Source organism: Dipteris shenzhenensis, chromosome 28 (assembly GCF_047967505.1).
Source record: "Dipteris shenzhenensis isolate YYH24624 ecotype China chromosome 28, Dip_SZ_1.0, whole genome shotgun sequence".
NCBI classification, from domain to species: Eukaryota; Viridiplantae; Streptophyta; class Polypodiopsida; order Gleicheniales; family Dipteridaceae; genus Dipteris; species Dipteris shenzhenensis.
The window spans coordinates 10,089,592-10,111,392 of record NC_141623.1 but is presented as its reverse complement, the minus strand read 5'-3'; the positions used below and the strand labels follow the sequence as shown (position 1 = coordinate 10,111,392).

General features: G+C 44.8%; 1 protein-coding gene across 3 annotated transcripts in view; it reads right to left on the bottom strand.

The window, feature by feature from the left end:
- LOC147883150 (LRR receptor kinase SERK2-like) overlaps window positions 1-21,801 on the bottom strand; it is a 141,394-nt gene that overhangs the window by 44,074 nt on the left and 75,519 nt on the right. For all 3 annotated transcript variants that reach the window (XM_087399733.1, XM_087399736.1, XM_087399734.1), the window contains 4 exons: window positions 11,702-11,773; window positions 6,117-6,182; window positions 5,864-5,937; window positions 5,556-5,696 (listed from right to left, as the gene is read on the bottom strand). In XM_087399733.1, the coding sequence (XP_087255859.1) occupies window positions 5,556-5,696; window positions 5,864-5,937; window positions 6,117-6,182; window positions 11,702-11,773 (353 nt within the window). The remainder of the gene's footprint in view (window positions 1-5,555; window positions 5,697-5,863; window positions 5,938-6,116; window positions 6,183-11,701; window positions 11,774-21,801) is intronic.

The window sequence follows — 21,801 nt, the reverse complement described above, 5'->3', positions numbered from 1 at the left end:
GAGAGTTTGGTTGAGCTCTAGTAAAGAAGCTTGTGTCTCACGTTCTCAAGGATCGGGGCTATCTGCTGCTCTGCGGAGATGTCAATGCCCACACGGCATCCCAAGTACCTCACCAATTGGCCACTCGGGATCCACCTGAAGCCTACCAATGCGCCCCACCGAAGAATCTCATGGGACTCCTCAGTCACACTGAAAGAAAACCGACTGATTTGCCTCAGTTGATCCTTGCCCCTAGGCGGTGCAATAAATCTCAAGAGCCCCCCTGACCGCATCCAAGCTCTCCTCCGAACCTCCACATACAAGGCCGCATAATCTGCGAACTCCGAGTCCAGAAGCTCCTCCTCATGTCTGATCGGTAGCCTCATCCCTCTGAGGCCAACCGTCTATGACCTTAGGAAATAGCCCAACGCCTCCGCAACAAAGAGAAAGAGGAAGGGAGCCAGTGGGCAGCCCTGTCATGGAGCAGGTGAGCGGTAAGGCCTCCCCGGTGAACCCACCAATCAACATCTGATTGGAACTCCCTACATACAAGGCAGAGACCCCTCTGATCCACCTATCTAAGAAGCCTAATCTCTGCATCGTGCCTTCCACGAAGGACCACTCTACCCGATCGTAGGCCTTCTCAAAATCCAGCAGCAGGATCGCAAGGGGCTGCGCCTCCTCCCTGGTCCAATCCAATGCCTCCCAAAAGGTGAAACACTCCTGGACAGAATCTGTCTGCGTGTTGTGGATGATGTTGACTAAATGGGGTTGTAGCCGCAAACTCAAGACCTTGGCTAAGATCTTGTATGCGGTGTCTAGCAGAGTGATCGGTCTTCACTGTCAAATGTTCAAGCGGTCCCCTCCCTTCGGGATCAAACAAATCCAGCCTCTGCTCAAGGACGGTGGGAGTGCTCCTGAGTCAAAGATCTCCTGAAAGGCCAACCGACGGGGGGTGCGCACAAAGGGCCAGAAGCTCCTGAAGAAGACCGGGGACAGCCCATCCTCCCCTGGGCACTTTTGAGTCGGAAGTTCCCTGAGAGCTTCCCGAAGCTCGTCATCTGTGAGACAATCCAGCTGGCTGCTCGTGCCCTGAGAGACCACCACCTATCTAAGAAGCCTAATCTCTGCATCGTGCCTTCCACGAAGGACCACTCTACCCGATCGTAGGCCTTCTCAAAATCCAGCAGCAGGATCGCAAGGGGCTGCGCCTCCTCCCTGGTCCAATCCAATGCCTCCCAAAAGGTGAAACACTCCTGGACAGAATCTGTCTGCGTGTTGTGGATGATGTTGACTAAATGGGGTTGTAGCCGCAAACTCAAGACCTTGGCTAAGATCTTGTATGCGGTGTCTAGCAGAGTGATCGGTCTTCACTGTCAAATGTTCGAGCGGTCCCCTCCCTTCGGGATCAAACAAATCCAGCCTCTGCTCAAGGACGGTGGGAGTGCTCCTGAGTCAAAGATCTCCTGAAAGGCCAACCGACGGGGGGTGCGCACAAAGGGCCAGAAGCTCCTGAAGAAGACCGGGGACAGCCCATCCTCCCCTGGGCACTTTTGAGTCGGAAGTTCCCTGAGAGCTTCCCGAAGCTCGTCATCTGTGAGACAATCCAGCTGGCTGCTCGTGCCCTGAGAGACCACAGCCGGGACATGCTCCCATACCGCCTCGCGGGCCTCCCACACCTGGGGGGACGACTCCTCATCCTGAAAAAGGTGTCGATAGAAATCCGAAGCCAACTCCATAATCTCATGAGGGTCCGAAACAACCCTGCCGCTAGCGTCTCTCGGTCTCTGCAACTGGGCACCTACCGACCTAGGCCCCGTGGCTTGAAAGAACTGGCGGCTCATCCTATCCCCCTACTGTACCCAACGAGAATGAGCGGAATGGTAAGAATACTCAGCCCTCCTCAACTCCGTGTCCTGAAGCTCCAGACGTGCACACTCATATCTGTTAGCAAGCCACTGGGACTTCGTGTCTTGCTCCCTGAGATGCTCAATGGAGGCTAAGTCACGCCTCAAAGCTCTCTCTCTCTCCTGAAGGGAAAAACGACAGCGGAGAGCCTGAGTGCGGAGCTCCTCACTACTATGAATCGCCTCGGTGGTCCAGGATGCCCAACCACCCTCCAGAGTGTCTTTTGGATGCTGCCAAATCTCCGATATGACCTGTTGCACCTCCTCCTCCTGCATCAACGCATCTGGGATGTGAACCCCCCTCTGAGGGATCCCTCGACGGCGCTGCTCCAAATGAAACACAATCGGCGAGTGGTCTAAGAGGGTAGTCCCTGCTAGAATGCCCGTGGAACCACCTCTATGCATGGCCCAATCTCCAACGTAGAACCTATCCAGCCTCTCAAGCAATCCATCATGCTAGCGCTGGCCAAAGGAGAAACTAAGACTACCAGGGGTCCTCGAGAACTTAGCCTCCCTCCAAGAGTCCTTGCCACAAACCGAAAAGATAAAATACTCCCAAGTACTCTTCTCTGCCACGGGCATCTCGAAGAAAGAAGCACCCCCTTGTTTGTCTTCTCCAAACTCAAGATTGTGGAAGTCCCCTCCAACAATCCATGAGTCTACATCCGGGAGACAATCGGTCAAGCGCCTCTAAAAGGCCGGACGCTGCTGTCTACAAGCTGGGGCATACACGTTCAGGATCCCAATCCTGGAATCTCCCATCCGTAATCCCATCCAGACTGTTGTACCTGTAATGAGCTCCCCCTGGTCATACACCTCTGATGCGAGACTGAAATGCAAACCCCTCCACTCCTTCCCACTGTAGGAGACCACATCTCTGGGCCTCTCCCAGGATGGAGGTGGTGTCTATGTCTGATGTCCGAGGTAGAAAACATATGCTCCTATACCAAAAGAAAATCCACTGCCCTGCCCTGTAACTCCTGGTGAAGTAACAAGTGTTGGGGTTGCTGACGTGCCCCATCGTGGAGTCTGTGCACGTTCCAACTCACCATGTTCCAACTCATGGGGGGGAGGGGGGAGGGGAAGGGGGATGGAAAACAAGGCTATCCTGTGTGAAGGAGCCTGCACTATAATCTCTGACTTCGCCGGTGGTTTGGAGGGGGAGTAGTCCAAATCCACTCGGCGCCAAACTAGTGGCGTAACTGGCTCGATGCCTACCTTTATGGCCCACTGCATCAAGAAGGAGGCCTCAACTCCAAGCCTATCTGCGCACTGCTATAGCGTCCAGTATGATGCCTGCCTAAGCTGAACCTCGGGACCTAGGCGAAGCACACAAATAGCTACTCCCAAGTCCCGTCTATTTGCAGAAAAACCCAATTGAAAAGTGGCGGTTTTCCCATGGGAGACCCACAGTTTCCTCCCCTGCGGGCCTAGCCACTCCTCCATCATGTTGAACATCTGCTGCCCCATCATCAGATCAAACAGTGTGGGGGTCCACTGCTCCTCCCCACTAGCTGAGATTCGAGAAGTGAAATCCCCAGAAGGAACGAGTGCCAGAGCCGTACACTCCTATGAAACCCCCTTTTCGGGGCTGTAAAATCAGGACTGACACCTGTAGAGCAAGCGGGTATCTGTCCGGAATCTCTAGGTAGTTCCACGGTCCTAGCCTTCAAAACTCTCTGGGCAGACGATGACCAGGGTGAGGCTTAGGACCTGGAAGCTAAGAAAAAGGCCCCAATGACCCTGACTATGAGGAGGCAGAGCCAGGGCTGGGCCACGTCGAAGAGTGCTCAAGCACCCCCTTGCCCATAGGCCGAGACGAGGAAGGACGGGAAGCGGGTGAGGGGGGAGGAGGCTGCTGTAAGGGGGCGAGGGGGGAGCGAGAAGGAGAGGCGGGGGGGTGGGAGGTGAGAGTAACAGTAGCTGGGGGGAGGGGGAATACGGGGGCGGGATCAGGGGGGGCAGCGGGGGGGCGACTTGGGGAGAAGGGGGTGGGGGAGGCAGAGGGACCTCCGGAGCCGACTCTGCTGGGGCTCCAGACTCCCGCTAAATGGGAACCTAGGTACTCTGCTCTGCTGTCGCCTGCAGGTCCGAGAGGAGATCGAAAAAGGTCTCCTCCTCCTCCATCTGTGTCCGGTCCGGGGACTCCGCTGGCACCTTCCCCTTCCCCTTCCCTGTGTCTTGAGAAGAAGAAGTCTGCGCCTTCTCGCGCTCTCTGGCTCTCCTTCTTTTGTTTTTTCAAGCTGATTTGGAGGGCTTCTTTTTCTCCACCTTGGTCCAAGTCCCTTGGGAGGGCTCGACCCAAGGTGTCTGAGTTTGCTGCTACCTTGCCAACTGCTGGGGCGTGGCCAACGGACGGTGTTGAGCCTCCCTATGCTCCTGTCTCTGGTGAAGGACCCTGCCCACCAAACAGTCCCGTGCCAGGTGACCCATCTGTTTGCACCGAAGACACTGCCTGGGCAAGCCAGAGATCTCCACACGTTGTCTGAACTCGCCTCCATCTAAGGTCTCCAGGAGGATCTCCTCTGGGAGGGACTCTAGATGCTCTGCGATAACCCGGAGGCAGGGGACCCCGTCGTCTACCACTACTAAAGCTGCTGTCTGTGGCGGAGATGCTAGAACTGTGCCAAAACAATTTCCTATGGAAGGAAGAATAGATCTGTACTCCCCTTCGGAAGCCCCGGGAAGCTAAGCGTCACTGGGAATCATGGCACGTGATGAGTTGAATCCATGTCCTTGACTGTGAAGCCATGGTACCAAGGAAGGATTTAGATGACATGAGGGCCGAGTAGGATAGGGCTCTGCTCAGGCTCTGCTCGACAAGGGAGGCCGTGGTGTCGGGGGAGTTCAGCTGCATGAGGAAGACTCCTCTCCCATAGATCGTGACCTCCTGGATGTGGTCAGCCCCTAGGGCTAAGCTCGCCTAAAGCCAATCCCTGACCTGTTTCCTTGACGGGGTGAGCCCAACAATGTGACCCACTAGGGCCCTGTCCTGCAAAGCCTCTACTTCACACTTATCCTGCTGCTTGTCTTCCGGAGAGATCATAATCTTAACCACAGTGGGGGTTGAAGGTGCTGCCATGTGAGCCCTTCTTGCTAGACCAAGGGTCGCTGTCAAGGTCAGTTCTCCCGAGAAACAAACACGAAGAGCTGTGCTCCCTGAAAAGGAAGAAAGGCTTTCCAAGTAGTGCTGGAGCTGTGGAGCAGAAGCTTGTGTCTTTTCTTCTTCTCAGCTTATGCTCATTTAATCTTTTGTTTAAATTTTAAGAAAGTATCTACACCTAGGAAGAAGAAAGATTTAACAACATTAAAATTCTAGTTAATATCTTCCATCAAAAGGTATTATTATGTGATGCATCTTTGGAAATTCCCTCATCAACCCAAGAAAATATTTAAAAATCTATCCTACATTCATTCATGGAGGCACTCCTACAGGTGTTTCATTCTAGTTCCAAAGATTGGAGGACGTACCCCCTGTAGTCTTATCTTCTTACCAGGTCTGCTCATGTGTTGATCATATACAATGGCACCTATGCTTTTTCCACATTTGATCATCGTAACCATGTGGTTCTTACATTATTTTCAAGTAAACATTCATCCCTTCATACAAAGAAACAATAAAATAAGAAAATGACACATTACAGTCAGAATTAATTGTTCGTATCTTACCCGGGACATCAACAAAAACTTCTCGTCCAAGTCGATGGTGGCGCCAATAATATATGATGGTCATAGCGAGGCCAGCTAAGAAAGTAACTGCCCCAAGAACGCCACCGACAATAGCGCCTTTATTTGGTTTTGTTGCAGGTGCTAACACAACAGCAAAATCCACAGAATAGCCACCTTTTAGACTTCAATGAAACGACTCTCAAAGGGCCACAAAAAAGAAAGGATATGGGGGACAGCTGGATGTATAAGGAAGTAGTAAAAGAGAAGATTCAAGTACAGCTACATGAAAGAGAATATTTTTTGTTTACATGGTGGTGCAGAATTAGAAGATTGGCATGGCTGCAAACCAGTCAATCCACAATTAAGATGATTGCCAACAAAACTGCAAGCATAGACAAGAAAAACTATTACAAAGGATGTCATTCTGGATAAGTTTCATCCCCTTAAATATCTCAAACATGGACCTATGAAAATGACACTAATAATAAGAAAGCCATGTATCATTGTCTTAAATAACATCCTCTTATCATATCTTCAAAATAATGTATACTCCTCTCTTACTTGTAACTCTGGATCTTGAAAGCTGCAGCAGGAATTTGTCCTGTCAAGTTGTTATAAGAAAGATCCCTGTGATTTTTTATAAAAGCATGTCAATGTCTCCTTGATTATGCTGCACAAGTTGGGAAAACTCAAGTTTCTAGAGGAAGTAAAACTAGACATGCTCCTCTTGTTTTTGGATCTCCATGTGCACATTTTAGGACATTGCATGCAGAGGAAGAAAGCAATTGAGGAACAGATGTTTCCGAGTTAAAAAAGATTGTAAATCTTGTAAACTGCCATTGAGCTTGTAATGTATCCCTATAAGCACATGACAAGACACTGTTGCAGGATATACCAAAATATTTCCAATAATCTCTTTTGTCCCCTTAGCAGACTTCTTTTCTTCAGGTCCACAAACTGCACATTTTATGAGCAACAATCTGAAAACGACCCCAGATAAAAAATTTGCCACTCATAAGAACAGAGAAGCAAATATCCCAGGCAAAAACATGCAGGGTAATTTTTTGCACATGAAGTTCCATTTGCATGCCTAGAAAACAAGCTCGAGCTGAGAGGGCCAAACTACAAAGCAAGTGTAAGACATTGGACAGTTAGTACTCCTCTTGGCCAAGCTCACAGCTAAGAGGTTTTACCTCATGGTATTTGTTATTCCATTCCTGTTCATGAAGGACAGTCAGACCTACAATTTCAATTGGCTGTCTTTATTGCAAAAGACCCTCCCCACTTCCCTTCAGATCCCTTCTACTCATTTGCAAGAAGATGAGCATTAGCCAAATCCATGAAGCAGACTGCCCGCATCAAGGAGCCACTTGACATAGCCCACCGGATATAGAGGTATAGGAGACCACACCCTCCACCAATACAAATGCAGATTTGGGAGAGGCCCTTCAGAGAGCTAGTACGGTGATAAGGGAAAAAAAAGAAAGACAACCAGGAATTATGTACTTCACCACGTCAGATAGCTGAGACTTCATAGGGATCAGCTGCAATGTGGGCTCGTAGATGATGAGCTTATGAACCAGGTTCCAGAGCAGATATCCAGAGCACACAAATAACAAGTCAATCTCCCACACAATCTGACTAGAACACACACAGGAACACACAAACTCTTTGAAAGAGGGGAAAGAAGGCTTCGACTTGTTGTAGCTCTGTGTCAACCTAGAATTGTTAATACACCCAGTCGTTCTTTGTACGACAGATCAACCACACATGATGTATCTACAACACCTCCTTCCAGCAGCTTGTATAAGATAAACAGCTCGTACTTATGCTTCTTGTACGGAACCCTCATGCACAAAGAACCCCCAAGAATGCTAATCCATCGAGTCATCCCCTCCACCTATAGACTCATGAATCCTCAACGATCAAAGTCCCTATCATGATTTCCGTTCAGTCACTATTGCATCTGCACACAAGCTGTACGTCATACTCAGAATTGTAAGCAGCCACATCACAAGTGCTTCCAGCAGCGACAACTCCCAATCTGTTCTTCTGTTCCAGCTAAGCTCCCCCATGCAGCCTGCACACTTGTGCGTGATTAAAGGTAACAAACCCACAGCCCAAAAAAATAAGCGACTCGTACGACCGCTAACCAGAGTAACTGGGCTGGTTACAGTCTGGTTGCACTTAAGTCAAGCTAACTGGACCTCTAGCCAATTCACTAACCAAGATTAGATTTGATTAACCCCTGGTCTGCCATGTCACCTGTTAGCTGCCCATCTACCACGTGTCAGCCACATCATCAGCATTGACTACATGCCACATCAGCAGACATATCAACACGCACGTGTTTCTGCCACGTCAGTTCACACATGTACTACCAAGGTAAAGAAACGGACGGAGATTTCCTGCAGTGTCGTGTGTCAATGAAAATGGACAGCCCATCAGCCCTGTACTATTTTTTTTTCAGATCATCACACCCCATTGACAGCCCGTACACAGCCCAATCACTCTCTCAGATCGTCACAGCCCTCTACACCCTGACGCACTGCTCTTGTACAACAATTTGGAGCCCGTGAACCATCCGTTCATCGACCAGCAGATCCTCTCCTCTCTCCTTCTTCGCTTTCTTCCCCCCAACCTGATCTCTTCCGCTCATCCACTTTCTCCAGAACTCTCCAATAGTCGCCATCCCACGTATCAGCCCACTCGTCAGCCAGAGCATCCCAATCCTTGATCACGTAACCACCTTGCATGCATACATTCCCTTCCAGATTTTCCAGCCACGTCATCACCTAGAATTCACCACTCTTCCATTAAAAATGCAAATATCCCCCAAGGCACATTAAATGCACATTTTGGACCTTTGGTCACACAATTCCCACACACATTAGCATGCACATTAAGACTTGCATGCACCCCCATACACACACATGAAAAGCCCTGTGACATTCATGCAAGTGCACATTGACTCAGGAAAATAAAATTAAAAAACCCTTCATTACTTGATTTTCATGACCCCAAGAACATTTCACTTGACCACACACTGGACACCCTTGCTCTGGAGGTCTGGTACAACCACATTGCATTTCATCATTTCCCATAAGTCCCTGCAAAACATACTTTATTGTTTCAAAAAACTATACATTAGTCCATCATGCTTGTGAAAGAAAAATCCACAAATGCCAAAAGCCCACACCTACCCTAGACGTGTACAACTATGTGCCTACCCACAGATCTATAGCTATAGCTTGGTTCAGTATAACACTCAGCAAGGGCCCTAGCACGCCTTTTGCTTCAGCCCTCTGAGGCTTGTATGAGTTTCCATTCTATCTGTTGTATTTTGTCCCAAAGGTCAGTGAGGCCTCCCGCGGATCTCTCTCTCTCTCTCTCTCTCTATGAGAAAGTAAAATGTCAACTAAAATGTAAGGATGGGATGTCACAAGAGTTCTATAGTAATATGGGGGTAAAACAAGGATGTCCGCTCTCACCCACTTTGTTCGGCCTATGCATTGATAGACTTGAGGAGTTGGTGAATGAAGAAGCATGTAAAGATGAGTTATACAGCCCTCATCTAGCAGGTCTCGTGATTTGGTTGCTTCTTTACGCAGATGATGTGGTTGTTTTCACTGATAGTGAAAGTAAGATGCAAAAAATGATGGATATCTTCAGCATATTTTGTGCAGAGAGTGGGATGGCTATTAATGTCAACAAAACTAAACTCATGATAGTCAAGACTATACAGCCAAGCAGCCCCCTCCAAATCTTATATAAAGGACAACCCATTGAGACAGTGCACTCATTCAAATACTTGGGTATTGAAATCCCCGCCAATAATAGATGGAACAGCTGTGTGCAACGGAGACTTGATGCAGGATGGGCAAAATACTTCCAATTTGAAAATGAGTGCAACAATAGCAATACGAGAAGGTGGCAAGTACGAAATATGATCTTTGGGGCATATGTGATACAGACAGTACTCTACGGAGTAGAGGTATGGGGTGGGAGTATATCTCCATCAACGTGGAATGAGATAGAGAAAATGCAAAAGCCTTTCATTAGGAGGCACCTGGGCATCAAGGCTACTACACCATACTCTTTGTTACTCCTAGAGACAGGATGTATACCCATAGAGCTACATGCTCTGAAGAGAGTACTCAGATACATCACAAAGGTCAAGTGCATGGATAATGAAAGGCTACCAAAGAGAGCATGGAATGAAAGTCAGAAGCTTCAAAAGACAAACAAGGGCAAGATTTTGACATCCGAATGGGCACAGGACCTAAAAAAATGGTTCAAGAAGTGGGAAGTAGAAGAGTATTTAAACTACTCTTCAGAGGAGATTGATGAAGAGGCTTTTCATTATGACCTGCTGAATGCACTACACAGGAAATGGCAAACAGCAGAAAACAAAGATAAATTTGAGTACTATCGCACATATATCAACCCCGAATATTGGTCAATTTATACAGGAAGGGAGACAACAACGCAGAAGTACATATGTACACCTATAGCAGTGCATAAACGGAGGGCTTTAGCCTCACTTCGCACCCGATCACACCAGCTGCAAATAGAAACAGGGGGATGGAAAAAGATGCCAAGGGAGAGTAGAATATGCCAACTATGTGATCAAGGTATGGTTGAAACAGAAGAACACATGGTAATGATATGCCCTCACTATGCACACATTAGGGAAGAGTTCAATCACCTCCTTGAGGGACATAACAAACTGGCTGATTTGCTGCATAAAGGGTCACCTTCAGCTTTAGGAACATTTGTGTATAAGCTCTTCAAGCATAGGAATCCACCTGAATCCTAGAAGGTGGTTTCTCTTTCCACCCTCCCATCTTTGGGAGGAGCTTTCATGTACTTGTGATATTGTATTGCTCAGGTCCCATAGGCCGGTTTTGGTCTTCAGAGGACGATAATATATTCTTCTTCTTCTTCTTCTTCTCTCTCTCTCTCTCTCTCTCTACCCCCCCTGCAAAGTTCGCCATGACACCTCTCCAGGTTGATGCCATCTTTCAGATAGTGAGTTTCATCCACAGAGTTTGGTACTTACCTCATTGGAGACTTCTGAGGCTGGCCCCAGAGTCATCTTGACGACTAGCAGAGGGCGGGGCTGACACATGGTATGCATGCATATCCACAAGGCTTGCCAGACACGGTATCTAGATGGACAGACTTCCCCCCTATGGACGCACCTCTTAAGTCGATCCCTCGAGATGAGATCAACCGTATCATATGATTAGAACTCCTCCAGCTCCATACATCTTGGGCTTCGGGGGGACCAGGAGCTCCCCACCAAGAACCAATTCTACTGCGACCACTACCTAAGAGTATCAGAGGAGGGATTCATCATCAGTCCCCAATATCTCGAGGACAGATTAGTCTCAGATGCACTGATGATTGCCATTGGACAGATGCGGGTTTCGTCCCATCAGCTAAGGATTGAGGTGGGGAGAGCCACAAGTATACCTAGAGAGCAGGGCATCTGCATGCTATGTACGCTAGGGATGGTTGGGACAGAGGAGCATTTTCTTTGTGTTTGCCCAGCCTACTATGCATTCTAGTTCTTGGACTAATCCTAGTCCCTTGTGGATGTCCCCACAGTGCTCACTAACCAATGTAAAACAAAGGAAAGTATACTTGTTAACCAAAGTCAACTTTCTTTAACTAGAGCCAATAATAAAAAGATTTCTCTTTATTTCTTGGGAGAAGTACAATTCCATGACATTTGACATATATGACTTTCATAGTCTGGGTAGTTATGTGTCTCAATTAACCCACATGGCTAAAGATGTTAAATCTCGTAGTCTTGATTTACATAGCTACAAGTATTGTTTTTAGGCCTAATTCACAAAGAGAGGGCTAGATTTACATAGCTACAAGTATTGTTTTCAGGCCTAATTCACGAAGACTCAAATAATACTGGCTGCCAAGGAGCTAGCAAACCTCGACAAGAAACTCGCCTCTCTTTATCAATATTTCGAAATGAGTGCAAAGTAAGGAGCAAGGATCGTAACTTAATAGAAAATCATTACTAAAGAAGCTACATTGAATGTAGGTCTTCCAGGTTTTTCGACTTTTATATTGACGAATTCCTAGCACTCAACAATTCTATAAAATCCAATTGTAGCACATACAAGTTCGATAAGCTTGTGATCTCAGCTATGGAGGCTGGTATACCTCCAGCTAGTTGGTTGTTGTTTAGGATCCTGCACAATATCACACAAAATCACAAGATTTAACTGTAATAGTATGAATCACCAAGGCACTTCATCTTTATTATATTAAAATGATCATAGAAGGAAACTCTCAAGTTATAGTAATCATACTATCAATTAAAGTTGAATAAAATAATGGTAAACAGCCAATCAAATGAGTGGGTGGATCAAATACAGATTTCTCAAAGAACCATTGAGCCTAAAAAGATGGAGGAAAATATTTTTTCGTGACAAGATCATTCTCTTCATTTGGGACTACAAGAAGGACTTGCAGTTATAGATCTTATATTAACTACAAATATCTTCTACATAAATGGTCAAAGGGACACCCATACGAAATTCTTTTCAAAGAAGAACAAAGAGACATTTCTCTCTTCCAAAATAGCAAATGAGTACTTCTTACTACTTCATCATCTCAGTGATAATTGGTTGTCAATACTACTGTTGTAATTTGTTAGCCAATGGGCTATAGCCTACTCCACCCCTTATCTTCAAAGGATGGCTGCACTCTTCCCAAATTATTAATGCTCAGTTTTTTGGGCTGGAACTAGCAGTAACTATTTAAATATGGTCAGTTTTTGGGCCTGTAACCAGCTGATACTTTTGATAAATGAATAAGATCAAAAAACAAATCTAGTTCTTAACATTTTCTTAAATACAAGATAAAGTTTCATGCTAATTCTAGGTAATTCAAGTAACGAAGGGAAGGACGCATTAATATTTTTTAGAAATCAAAGGTATTTAATGCCAGCATCTACATTGAGGGACAGGCTTGGGGTTTAATAGGTAAATGATCTTGTATTTGTTAATGCAAACTTGCATTTGCGTAACAAGTTCCGGCAAAGTGCACTCCTGAACCATATCTTGGATTTAAACCAGTTCAGGACTCCGACAGTGATGCAGCAGAGGATGCGTCTAAGCATGAGGATGATGAGGCCCAGGACCACCAGGACCAAGATGATGAGGCTCAGCAAAATGAGGCAGAGGCCACCTTTATACCATTAGGGATGACTTTCTTTTTTCTATATACCATGTACTTGACTCGAGAGCCTTGAGTCCTATTTTGGATTGAGGCCTTCAGGCCCGAGGCATGGCCTTCTTTTTTTGTATTTTGCATATTATATGCTCTTGGATCTATAGTATCCTACACTTCTATGGCTTTGTGCACATTGCAGAGATGTACATTTCACTTTTGAGATTTCTAAGAGTGTGTTTAAAAGTCTAAAGTTGAAATGGACAGTTTAGAGCTACTAACAGTGGTTTTCTTTTCATAATGTGGTATGTTTCCGTATGAATTGATGACATGTCTTATGACATGGCGTTCCGGTCCCTGTTCCCTGGAAGGTCACAATGGTGGACAATGATTGAAACCTGAACAAATTTAGAGCATGTGAAAGCCTGATTACAAACTGATGTATATGCAAGAGAATGATCCCTCACGGTGCATGTATGTGGATACTATTTCCGGATGTCGCTCCCATCTGTTCATCAGATAGATTACAGTATTTACTTGTCTCAAAATAAATATTCTGATCTTGTATTTGCTGGTCTCGACTTTGGGCACAGACTCTTGTAATATAAAAATACACGGATTTCACCCCAAGAAAAACATCATGTATGTGCATACTTCATGCACCCTATTGTAGCATATGCTCACCTTGATATATGAGCCTCTACATTGGAGGGTGGAAGCCATTGGGTAGAACACACTTATATATGCACCCATGCAGGACAGCTACCACGACACACACAAGGGACCATGCACGAGACAGGCACACAAGCCATGCATGGGCATAATACAGAAGGACAGTCAATCATGCCTGACACGCGACCAACCCCTCGTATCAGCAGCTGGTGGAGGGACTTATGGCCTTGCAGCCGGCCTGTAGTTCTGATTTGGGGCTGCACTTCCCCTACAAAAGTCCGGTCTAAGGAGTGACAGTTGCAGCGTATAAATACAGCCTCACTCCCTCATCTGATCATCTCAGCTCTCTGCAATCAGCCCTACAAGAAGCAGCCTTCAGCCTGATTCTTGGGCAGCTTACATTAGAGGGTGACATGGGTCCTATGGAGAAGCCATAAGCCGTCATTGGGACCGGTCTTCATATAGAGTTCTATGGAAGGTTTCCTTCAGCCTGGGTGACCGAAAAACGCGTTTTACCAGGTCTAAACGCAACGTAACATGTTAGCTTCATTGAAACATGGAAACATGCCACTTCCAAACAAAACCTTTTTTCTTTATCAGGTGGGTTTCTGTGTTGCGTATGATTAATTCAGCTTGGCAAAATCAGCAAATGCCAGATGCTTGGAAAAAAGGGTTGGTTAAATTGATTCCTAAGAAGCCTCTTTGTTAATCATTAGCTGATTGGAGGCCTATTACTCTCATGTCAGTCATATATATGATGATTGCCAAAACGGTCGCTGATAGAATAAAAGGTTTTCTGCACAATGGCCTGCATCCTACTCTATATGGCCTTATTCCTTGCAAACATATCACTGACAATACTGTCAATGCATATGATGGAATAGAATATGCAAAGTAAAACCAGCAGGACGTACTCTTGCTGCAAGTGGACATTGTCAAAGCTTTTGATATTGTGTAGTGCGATTTCATCTCGCAGACCATGCAAGCTTTAGGATTAGGCATCGAATGCAAAATGGTATCTACTGGCTCTACAGTGACATCAAAGCTGGGTGCACTTTATCGGGAGATGTTTCTCATCCCTAGACTTTATCTCGATCAGTGAGACAAGGATGCCCTCTCAGTGCTTTGCATTATGCAATAGCTACTCATCCGATGCTTGGATATATTGATCATCTTGTGACTACAGATGTCTTGCATGGTCTGCAAATACATGGCAGAAAGCCCATGATTGTGCAAGCTTATGATGATGACTCATTTTTCACTCCAATGAACACCCCACCCGAAGTGACCTTGTGCAACTCATGAAAGCTTTAACTTTGTATGGACTAGCTACTAGTTTGCAAGTAAACTTTCAAAAGGCCAAACTTTTGCCTTTGCATGCTAAGACTGGCATAGCTCTTCTTCTTGTACTCTCGTTTTCAAGCAATATAACTAGCACTACTTTTTGCGCAAAAAAAAAAAAAAGACTGGCATAGCTCTTTGTGACTGGGGGAAATCGTTTTGCCCAACCAACTTGTTCATCATCTCGGATATCCTTTGGTATGGAACATCACTCGTCGTCAAAAAATAGATTGGGTTCTTACCAAGCTCAAGAAGAAACTGGAATATTGGAAGTTAGCCACTTGGCCTCTACATGTTCGACTCCGAATCTGCAGTCCATTTTAGTGGCTTATATTCAATTCTTCTTGCCGTTGATGATGTTTGAAAAAAATGCTCTCTTCTTTCATGTCCAGCCTTATGGAGACTTTCTAGTGCTCCAAGCATGGCCGCAATAGTATCAAGTTTACTCTCTATGGAGCATTTGTGTTCCCCGAAGATGCATGGCACCTTGAACATCTTGAATATTCATATTCATTTTTTGGCTCACAAGGGAAAATTAATGCTGCAATTTTTACAAGGGGGATCAACCTTGGGCCGCCATAATGTCTCACTCACTTTTGCAGCTGAATTCTCCTGCCTTTGGGCATTGGCATCCCACTCCATGGGATTTCATTCTGGGTTATATTGATGGTACAGTTAAAGGTTATCCTTTTGTTTCTACAATGCTATTGTCTTGAAGGAGATTTTTTCTCATCTCATATGGAATGGTTGGGCCTCTGTAGCTAGGAACTCCTTACGTGCTAAGAATCTGCATTGGTCGAAGGCCTTTGATTGACCCCTTGCTTTACAGGAACCCAGGCACTTGTATTTTGTTTCCTGCAAAGGCATTACTCTGGTTGGTGATGTGATTCATGGTGATGGTACTTTGTTATCTTTTCCTTTGGCGGCAGATAGCATCGATTGGGGATGCAAGTCCCATCTCAGTCTTGTACAAGACCGTACTGTTCCGTACAACATGTACGGATTTCGTACACTTTGAACGGCTATCCCGGGCTCCTCTGCGCGCGTTCTTCCTGATCCTCGCAATTCTGTCACCAAGTTCTCTTCTCTCCTGCTTTTCTTTATTACATTTTTTCCTTTTCTCTTGTTCCTTGATCCCTTTTTTACGCTTCCAGCTTCTCCTTGTAATTCCTTCTCCAGCTTTCTCAGTCTACTATATATCAGCCCTCTTTCTCTTTTCTGTTTGCTTTCTTTCAGTCAATATCCTCTTCCACTTTTTCTTTCTACCCTTTACTTTCAGCCTGTTCAAAGCTCTCTTCCTTTTCTACCTCTCCTTTTTCGCTTTACAGGTCCTCAATGACTACTATGAAGACATACATGCAGGATTTGGGTCAGGACAACCCTGGGCCTGTTTCTTTGGAGGCTCAGTTAGTTTATGATGTGATGCATGAAGGTTTTGATGATACACACAAGGATTGGAAGGCACAGTTGGCATAATGGTGGAAGTAGAGGATATTGTGGATCCGGTGCGTGAATATGCCAAGCATGCAGTTATTATATTTTTTCCAAGAAGGATGCCACTTGTAGAGGATGTTGGAAATTGGTTGACATGCACTTTGGGGGGTTGTTTAGTTCGCAAAGTGCATTATGCAGCTAGGGGCTACTTTGAAGTGATTATGGTGGATGAACAGCACAAGCAGATGCTACTTGAGCACTCCCCTCCCTTTTATGGCCAGCAAATGGTACATGTTCTTCCTTGGTCGCCTACCACGGAAGAACATGTTCTTCCTTGGTCGCCTACCACGGATTATCAAGCTTTGATTAGGCACATCGTTGTCCTGTGTCGGTGCAGGTTATGGACTTCCCTCAATGCCTTGCTTCCTTGTTGCCAAAAATTGCAGCCTCTTTGGGGAAGGTGGTGTGTCCACCACGACCAAATGGCAACTCGAATAGATTTTGCATTTTGTGGGATACAGATGATCCCACTCCAGACTCATATTCTGTTACGGTAAACAATGTTGCAATGGGCATTGCATTTTACAAGCTAAAATGGGGTTTATTTGCAGGAGCCTACTTTGAATGTAAAAGGTTTGGGCACATGGCTTCACAATGCCCACTAGTCCTACACAAAATGCCTCCAGATGCTATGCCTGCTGATATTCATCCTAAGGATAGTTCTGTCTCTTCTCAGGCTAAGAATAAGTCCAATAAACCAGCAAATGCAGCTCAAGATAAGGGGAAAGCTCCTGCTATGTCAAATGCTACTGTTTCTGCCTCAATGCCTTCAACTTCTCAATTGAAAGTAAGGGAAAAAACTTTGCAGGAAGCTTGGCAGAGTCCAAGAAAAATTATGAGAGCAAGGAGACCTCTTCCATCATGTACTTGGAATGGTTCTACTTCAAGTGGGAACACTCCTTAATGCGATGACAATAGGAAAATAGCCAAATGGAAGAGACATGCACGACAGAGAGGCTTTTTGGATAAAGGCTGCTCCTCCAAAGCCTTTTTTAAAGGGCTGCATTAGAGAAGGTCTTCTGAAAATATTTGCAAGGCTTTGTGATCAGATGGTGTTAGGACTTCTTCTAGGGCATAGCTTGCTGCACCTTGTGCTCGACATTTTTCTTCTCAATTTGGGAAAGTAGATTTACCCTCGCAACAGGTTATTACAACAAGGGGAAAATTATTACAGCATGTCATTCCAATTGTCTCTCCTACATAGGCCTTGGATTTGGAAGCTCCTTTCACTGGAACGAGAGCTAAGTGATATTGTTAAATCATGTGGTAGATGGAAATCTCCTGGCTGGGATGGTCTCACGGTGGAATTTTTCTTGGCTTTTTGGGATCTGCTAAAAATGCCTTTGCTGCAAATGATCAATACTGCTTGGCAAAATCAATGTATGCCGGATTCTTGGAAAAAAGGGCTGGTCAAACTTCTTCCCAAGAAGCCCATTTGTGAGTAATTAGCAGATTGGAGGCCCATTACTTCAATGCCGGTGGTATACAAGATCATCACCAAAATGGTGGTTGATCGGATAAAGGAATATTTACATGATGGCCTGCATCCAGCTCAGTATGGCCTACATCCAACTCAGTATGGCTTTCTTCCACGACACCATATTACTGATAACATTGCCAATGCTTGTGTTGGGATTGAGTATGCCAAGTATACAGAGCAAGATGTGCTTATCCTGCAGGTAGATATTGCAAAGGCATTTGACACCATTCAATGGGACTTTATAGCCCAGACTATGCAGGCTTTGGGATTTGGTCAAAAATTGCAGCATGTTATCTTTTGGCTTTATCAGGATAGCAAAGCCGCATGCATTTTATCTCAAGACTAATCAGAGCCTTAGACACTTAGATGTTCAGTTCGACAAGGTTGCCCTCTTAGTGTTATCTTATATGCTATAGCCACGCATCCAATGCTTCAATATATTGATCACTTGGTGGCGACAAATATATTACATGGGCTGGAAATTCCTGCAAGTCACTCATTGGTTGCTCAGGCTTATGCAGATGATTCATTCTTCATGCCAAAAAACACTCCAAGGGATCTTTCTTTGCTAATGCAGCCTCTCTCTTTGTATGGACTAGTTGCTGGCCTATACATTAATTTTCAGAAATCCCGTTTGTTGCCATTGCATTCTAAGGATTGGCAAAGGCTGCTCTGGCCGGGGAAAATTGTTCCACTGACTCAATTGATTCGTCATCTTGGATATCCTCTAGGTTGGAGCATTACTCGCTATCAACAAATTGATTGGGTTCTTGATAAATTGAAGAAAAAACTGGAATATTGGAAGTTGGCTACTTGGCCGTTGCATGTCCGTCTTCGCATTGTTCAGTCTATCTTGGTGGCTTATATTCAGTTTTATCTACCATTGATTTTTTTCTCTAAGAAGGATTTCTCTTCCTTCATGTCCACCATTATGGAAATTTTCTGGCGGTCAAAGCATGGTAAGAAAAGCTTGCGGATTCTTCTAGTACAGAGATTATGCTCATCCAAATTGCATGGAGGGCTGAATATTCTTAATATACATGTGCACATTTTAGCTCACACAAAGGCAAAATGATGCTTCAGTTTCTTCAAGATTATCAGCCTTGGGCTACTATGATGTGTTCCTTACTGGTTCATATCACCACTCCTGCATTTGGTTTTTGGCAACCAACGCAGTGGGACTTTCTTTTGGGCTGCATTGATGGCAAAATCAAAGGTTGTCCTATGGTTTCTCAGATGTTTTTAGATTGGAAGCATATTCTCACACACTTGTCATGGAATGGAAGAGACTCTTTACGAGCTGAGAGCATCCATCGGTCACGGGTTTTTTCTGCTCCCTTGGCTTTGCAGGAGCCTCGACGCTCTTATTTTCTTAATATAAAAGGGATTTCCATTGTCGCAGATGTTATTAAAGATGATGGCACTCTTTTATCCTTCCCTTTGGCTGCTGCAAAATATGGTTTGGGTATGCACTATCGTCCAATATGGCAAGTCATTACTCGAATGGTTCAGCCATTTCAACCAGTACCGCTTTTAGAGCTTCAAGATAGGCTTTAGGATTGGACCCTTCTTCCTTTATACTCATTCATTCGTCCTTTGAAGCTGTCTCATATAACAGTCTCTTCTTTATATAAAGTTATGTTATCACCACCTTGGGTGGCAGACAGAGCCAATCACATTTGGGCATTGCACCGTCCACTCAAATGGTGGAGAAAGAGATTGAAGCACATTTGGCACTCTAAAGTTGTATTACACCAATAGGTTTTTTTATGGCGTGTTCTGCTAGGGTTGTTCTGTCACGACAGCTTTTATCTTGCAAACGCATTGCTCCCGCCATCTGTCATCGGTGTTTAGCTCCCAGGGAATCTGTATTTCATATCTTTTGGCATTGCTCTAAGACAGAGAATTTCTTGGGCATCCTTCGGCACAGATTGAGATTAAGATTTTCTCACGCTGTTTTTGGCAAGCATTTCTGGTTGTTTGGATCTATCCTAAACGCCCGGAATTTGATTTGTTCTTTACCTGGGTTCGCTACTAGGCACTCTAGACTCTTTGGAAAGCTAGGAATCACAAAGTCTTTGGTAATCCAGTCTTTTCTACTTTTCTTTTCTTCCGTCATTCTTTGCAGCAATTGCTCTTCGATTGTTTGAAAACTCACTGCATAGATCAGGATGTATATTTGTCCTACATGGACATTTTTGCTTGATGTACTATTTCAGCTTACTAGTTTTTTTTTTTTTTTTAAGCTCTCTTGTAATATAAAGCACTCAAAGTTTTCACTAAAAAAAAAATGTGTGTATGTGTATGTGCATGTGTGTGTGCGTGTGTGTGTGTGTGTTCGAACATGAACACACACAAACACATGTTCGAACACATATTGTAAATTCATGAGAATATAAATACAATGGATTTTACCCAAAAAAAAAAAAGTGTGTGTGTGTGTTCGAATTGTTCAGTCCATTGTTCTAGCTTATGTCCAGTTCTACCTTCCTCTATTACATTGGTCATCTCGAGATCTCACTTTTTTTATGTCTCAAGCCATGGAGATTTTCTGGAAAACTAAGCTTCATAAAAAGGCTTTAAGGTTGCTCAAAATGGACTTGCTTTGCTCACCAAGAATGCATGGTGGTTTGAATATAATAAACATCAAATTTCATGTGTTGGCAAGAAAGATCACTATGCTCAAGACTTTTTTTCAACAAGAGCAGCCTTGGTCTATCATGTTGGCAATTTTGTGTGGTCCGATGCGCACAAATGCTTATGGACATTGGCTAGTTGATCCATCGGAAGTAGGACTTGGCAAATTTCAAGGTAAAATCCCTGGTTGTCCATTTTCTACTTTCTTGATTCAGGATTGGAAGCAAGTTCTTTCTCACATCAAATGGTCTCCCCATCCTGCTTCTATAGCTTCCTCACTCAGAATGGAAAGCATTCATTGGAGTGCTGTGTTTTCCTCTCCCCTTGCTCTACAACAACCAATCAGAGCTTACAATCTTATGAAGTTGGGCATCCGGTTCATTGATGATGTGGTAGATACGCAAGGACATTTTCTCTCTTTTCCGGTCGCATGTCGCAATACAATCTTGGGATGCATCACAGAACTATTTGGAAAGCCATTGCTGATCTCTTACTCCCTTTGGTTCCGATTCCAACATTCAATGTAAGAGACAGGCTTCAAGATTGGCACCTTCAGTCTTCAAGTCCAAGAATATCCTCTCAGCCTTAGCATTTATTGACTTCTATACAGGCTTATCGATTGATATTACCTCCTCCTTGGATTGCTCATCATGCTAACTCTCTATGGCATCTGAATAAGTCATCAGCCTGGTGGAAAGGAAAATTGCAATTGATATGGAAGTTGAAAATGCCATTGAAGCAGAGACTCTTTCTATGGAGATGCATAGTTGGTATTCTTCCAGTGGGAGTGAAATTGGCTCAAAGAAGAATCGCCTCACCTCTTTGTCCAAGATGTCATCATACTCCTGAGAGTATTCCGCATTTATTGTGGTTTTGTTCATATTCCAAAGATCTTCTAGACAAGATCTCCTATTTCTTATCTCTCAGATTTCCTGCACACAAGTTCTACAAGTTTTTTTGGATGTATGGCAAACTATCAGTTTCTTTGTCACAGTATTCTCTTTTCTTTCAATGGATCAGATACTGGGCCTTATGGACCCTCTGGCTGCAGCGAAATCATGCATATCTGAATTCTCCCCTTCAGCACCCTTATGAGTTCTTCCGAGCCTCATTACGGCAATCTTTATATGATGCCTTACATGAGGACGATTTGGATGTTTCTTGTATTCAGCTTTTCTTTTACTGCTTCTGATGGATAGGGCATTGGCTCTTTTCTCGAGCACTGCCCTGATGTAAATGAATGTTACATAGTATAATTTTCTTGGTTTCACAAAAAAAAAAAGTGTGTGTGTGTGTGTGTACTGAGATGAGGTTTTGAGATGGAGCTTGCTGCTCCATCGTCATTGCCCGAATCTTTGTCTTCTTTTCTGTCTCAGCCCGTCTCGTCTCAGCCCGAATCTCTGTCTATTCATTTGCAGCCAC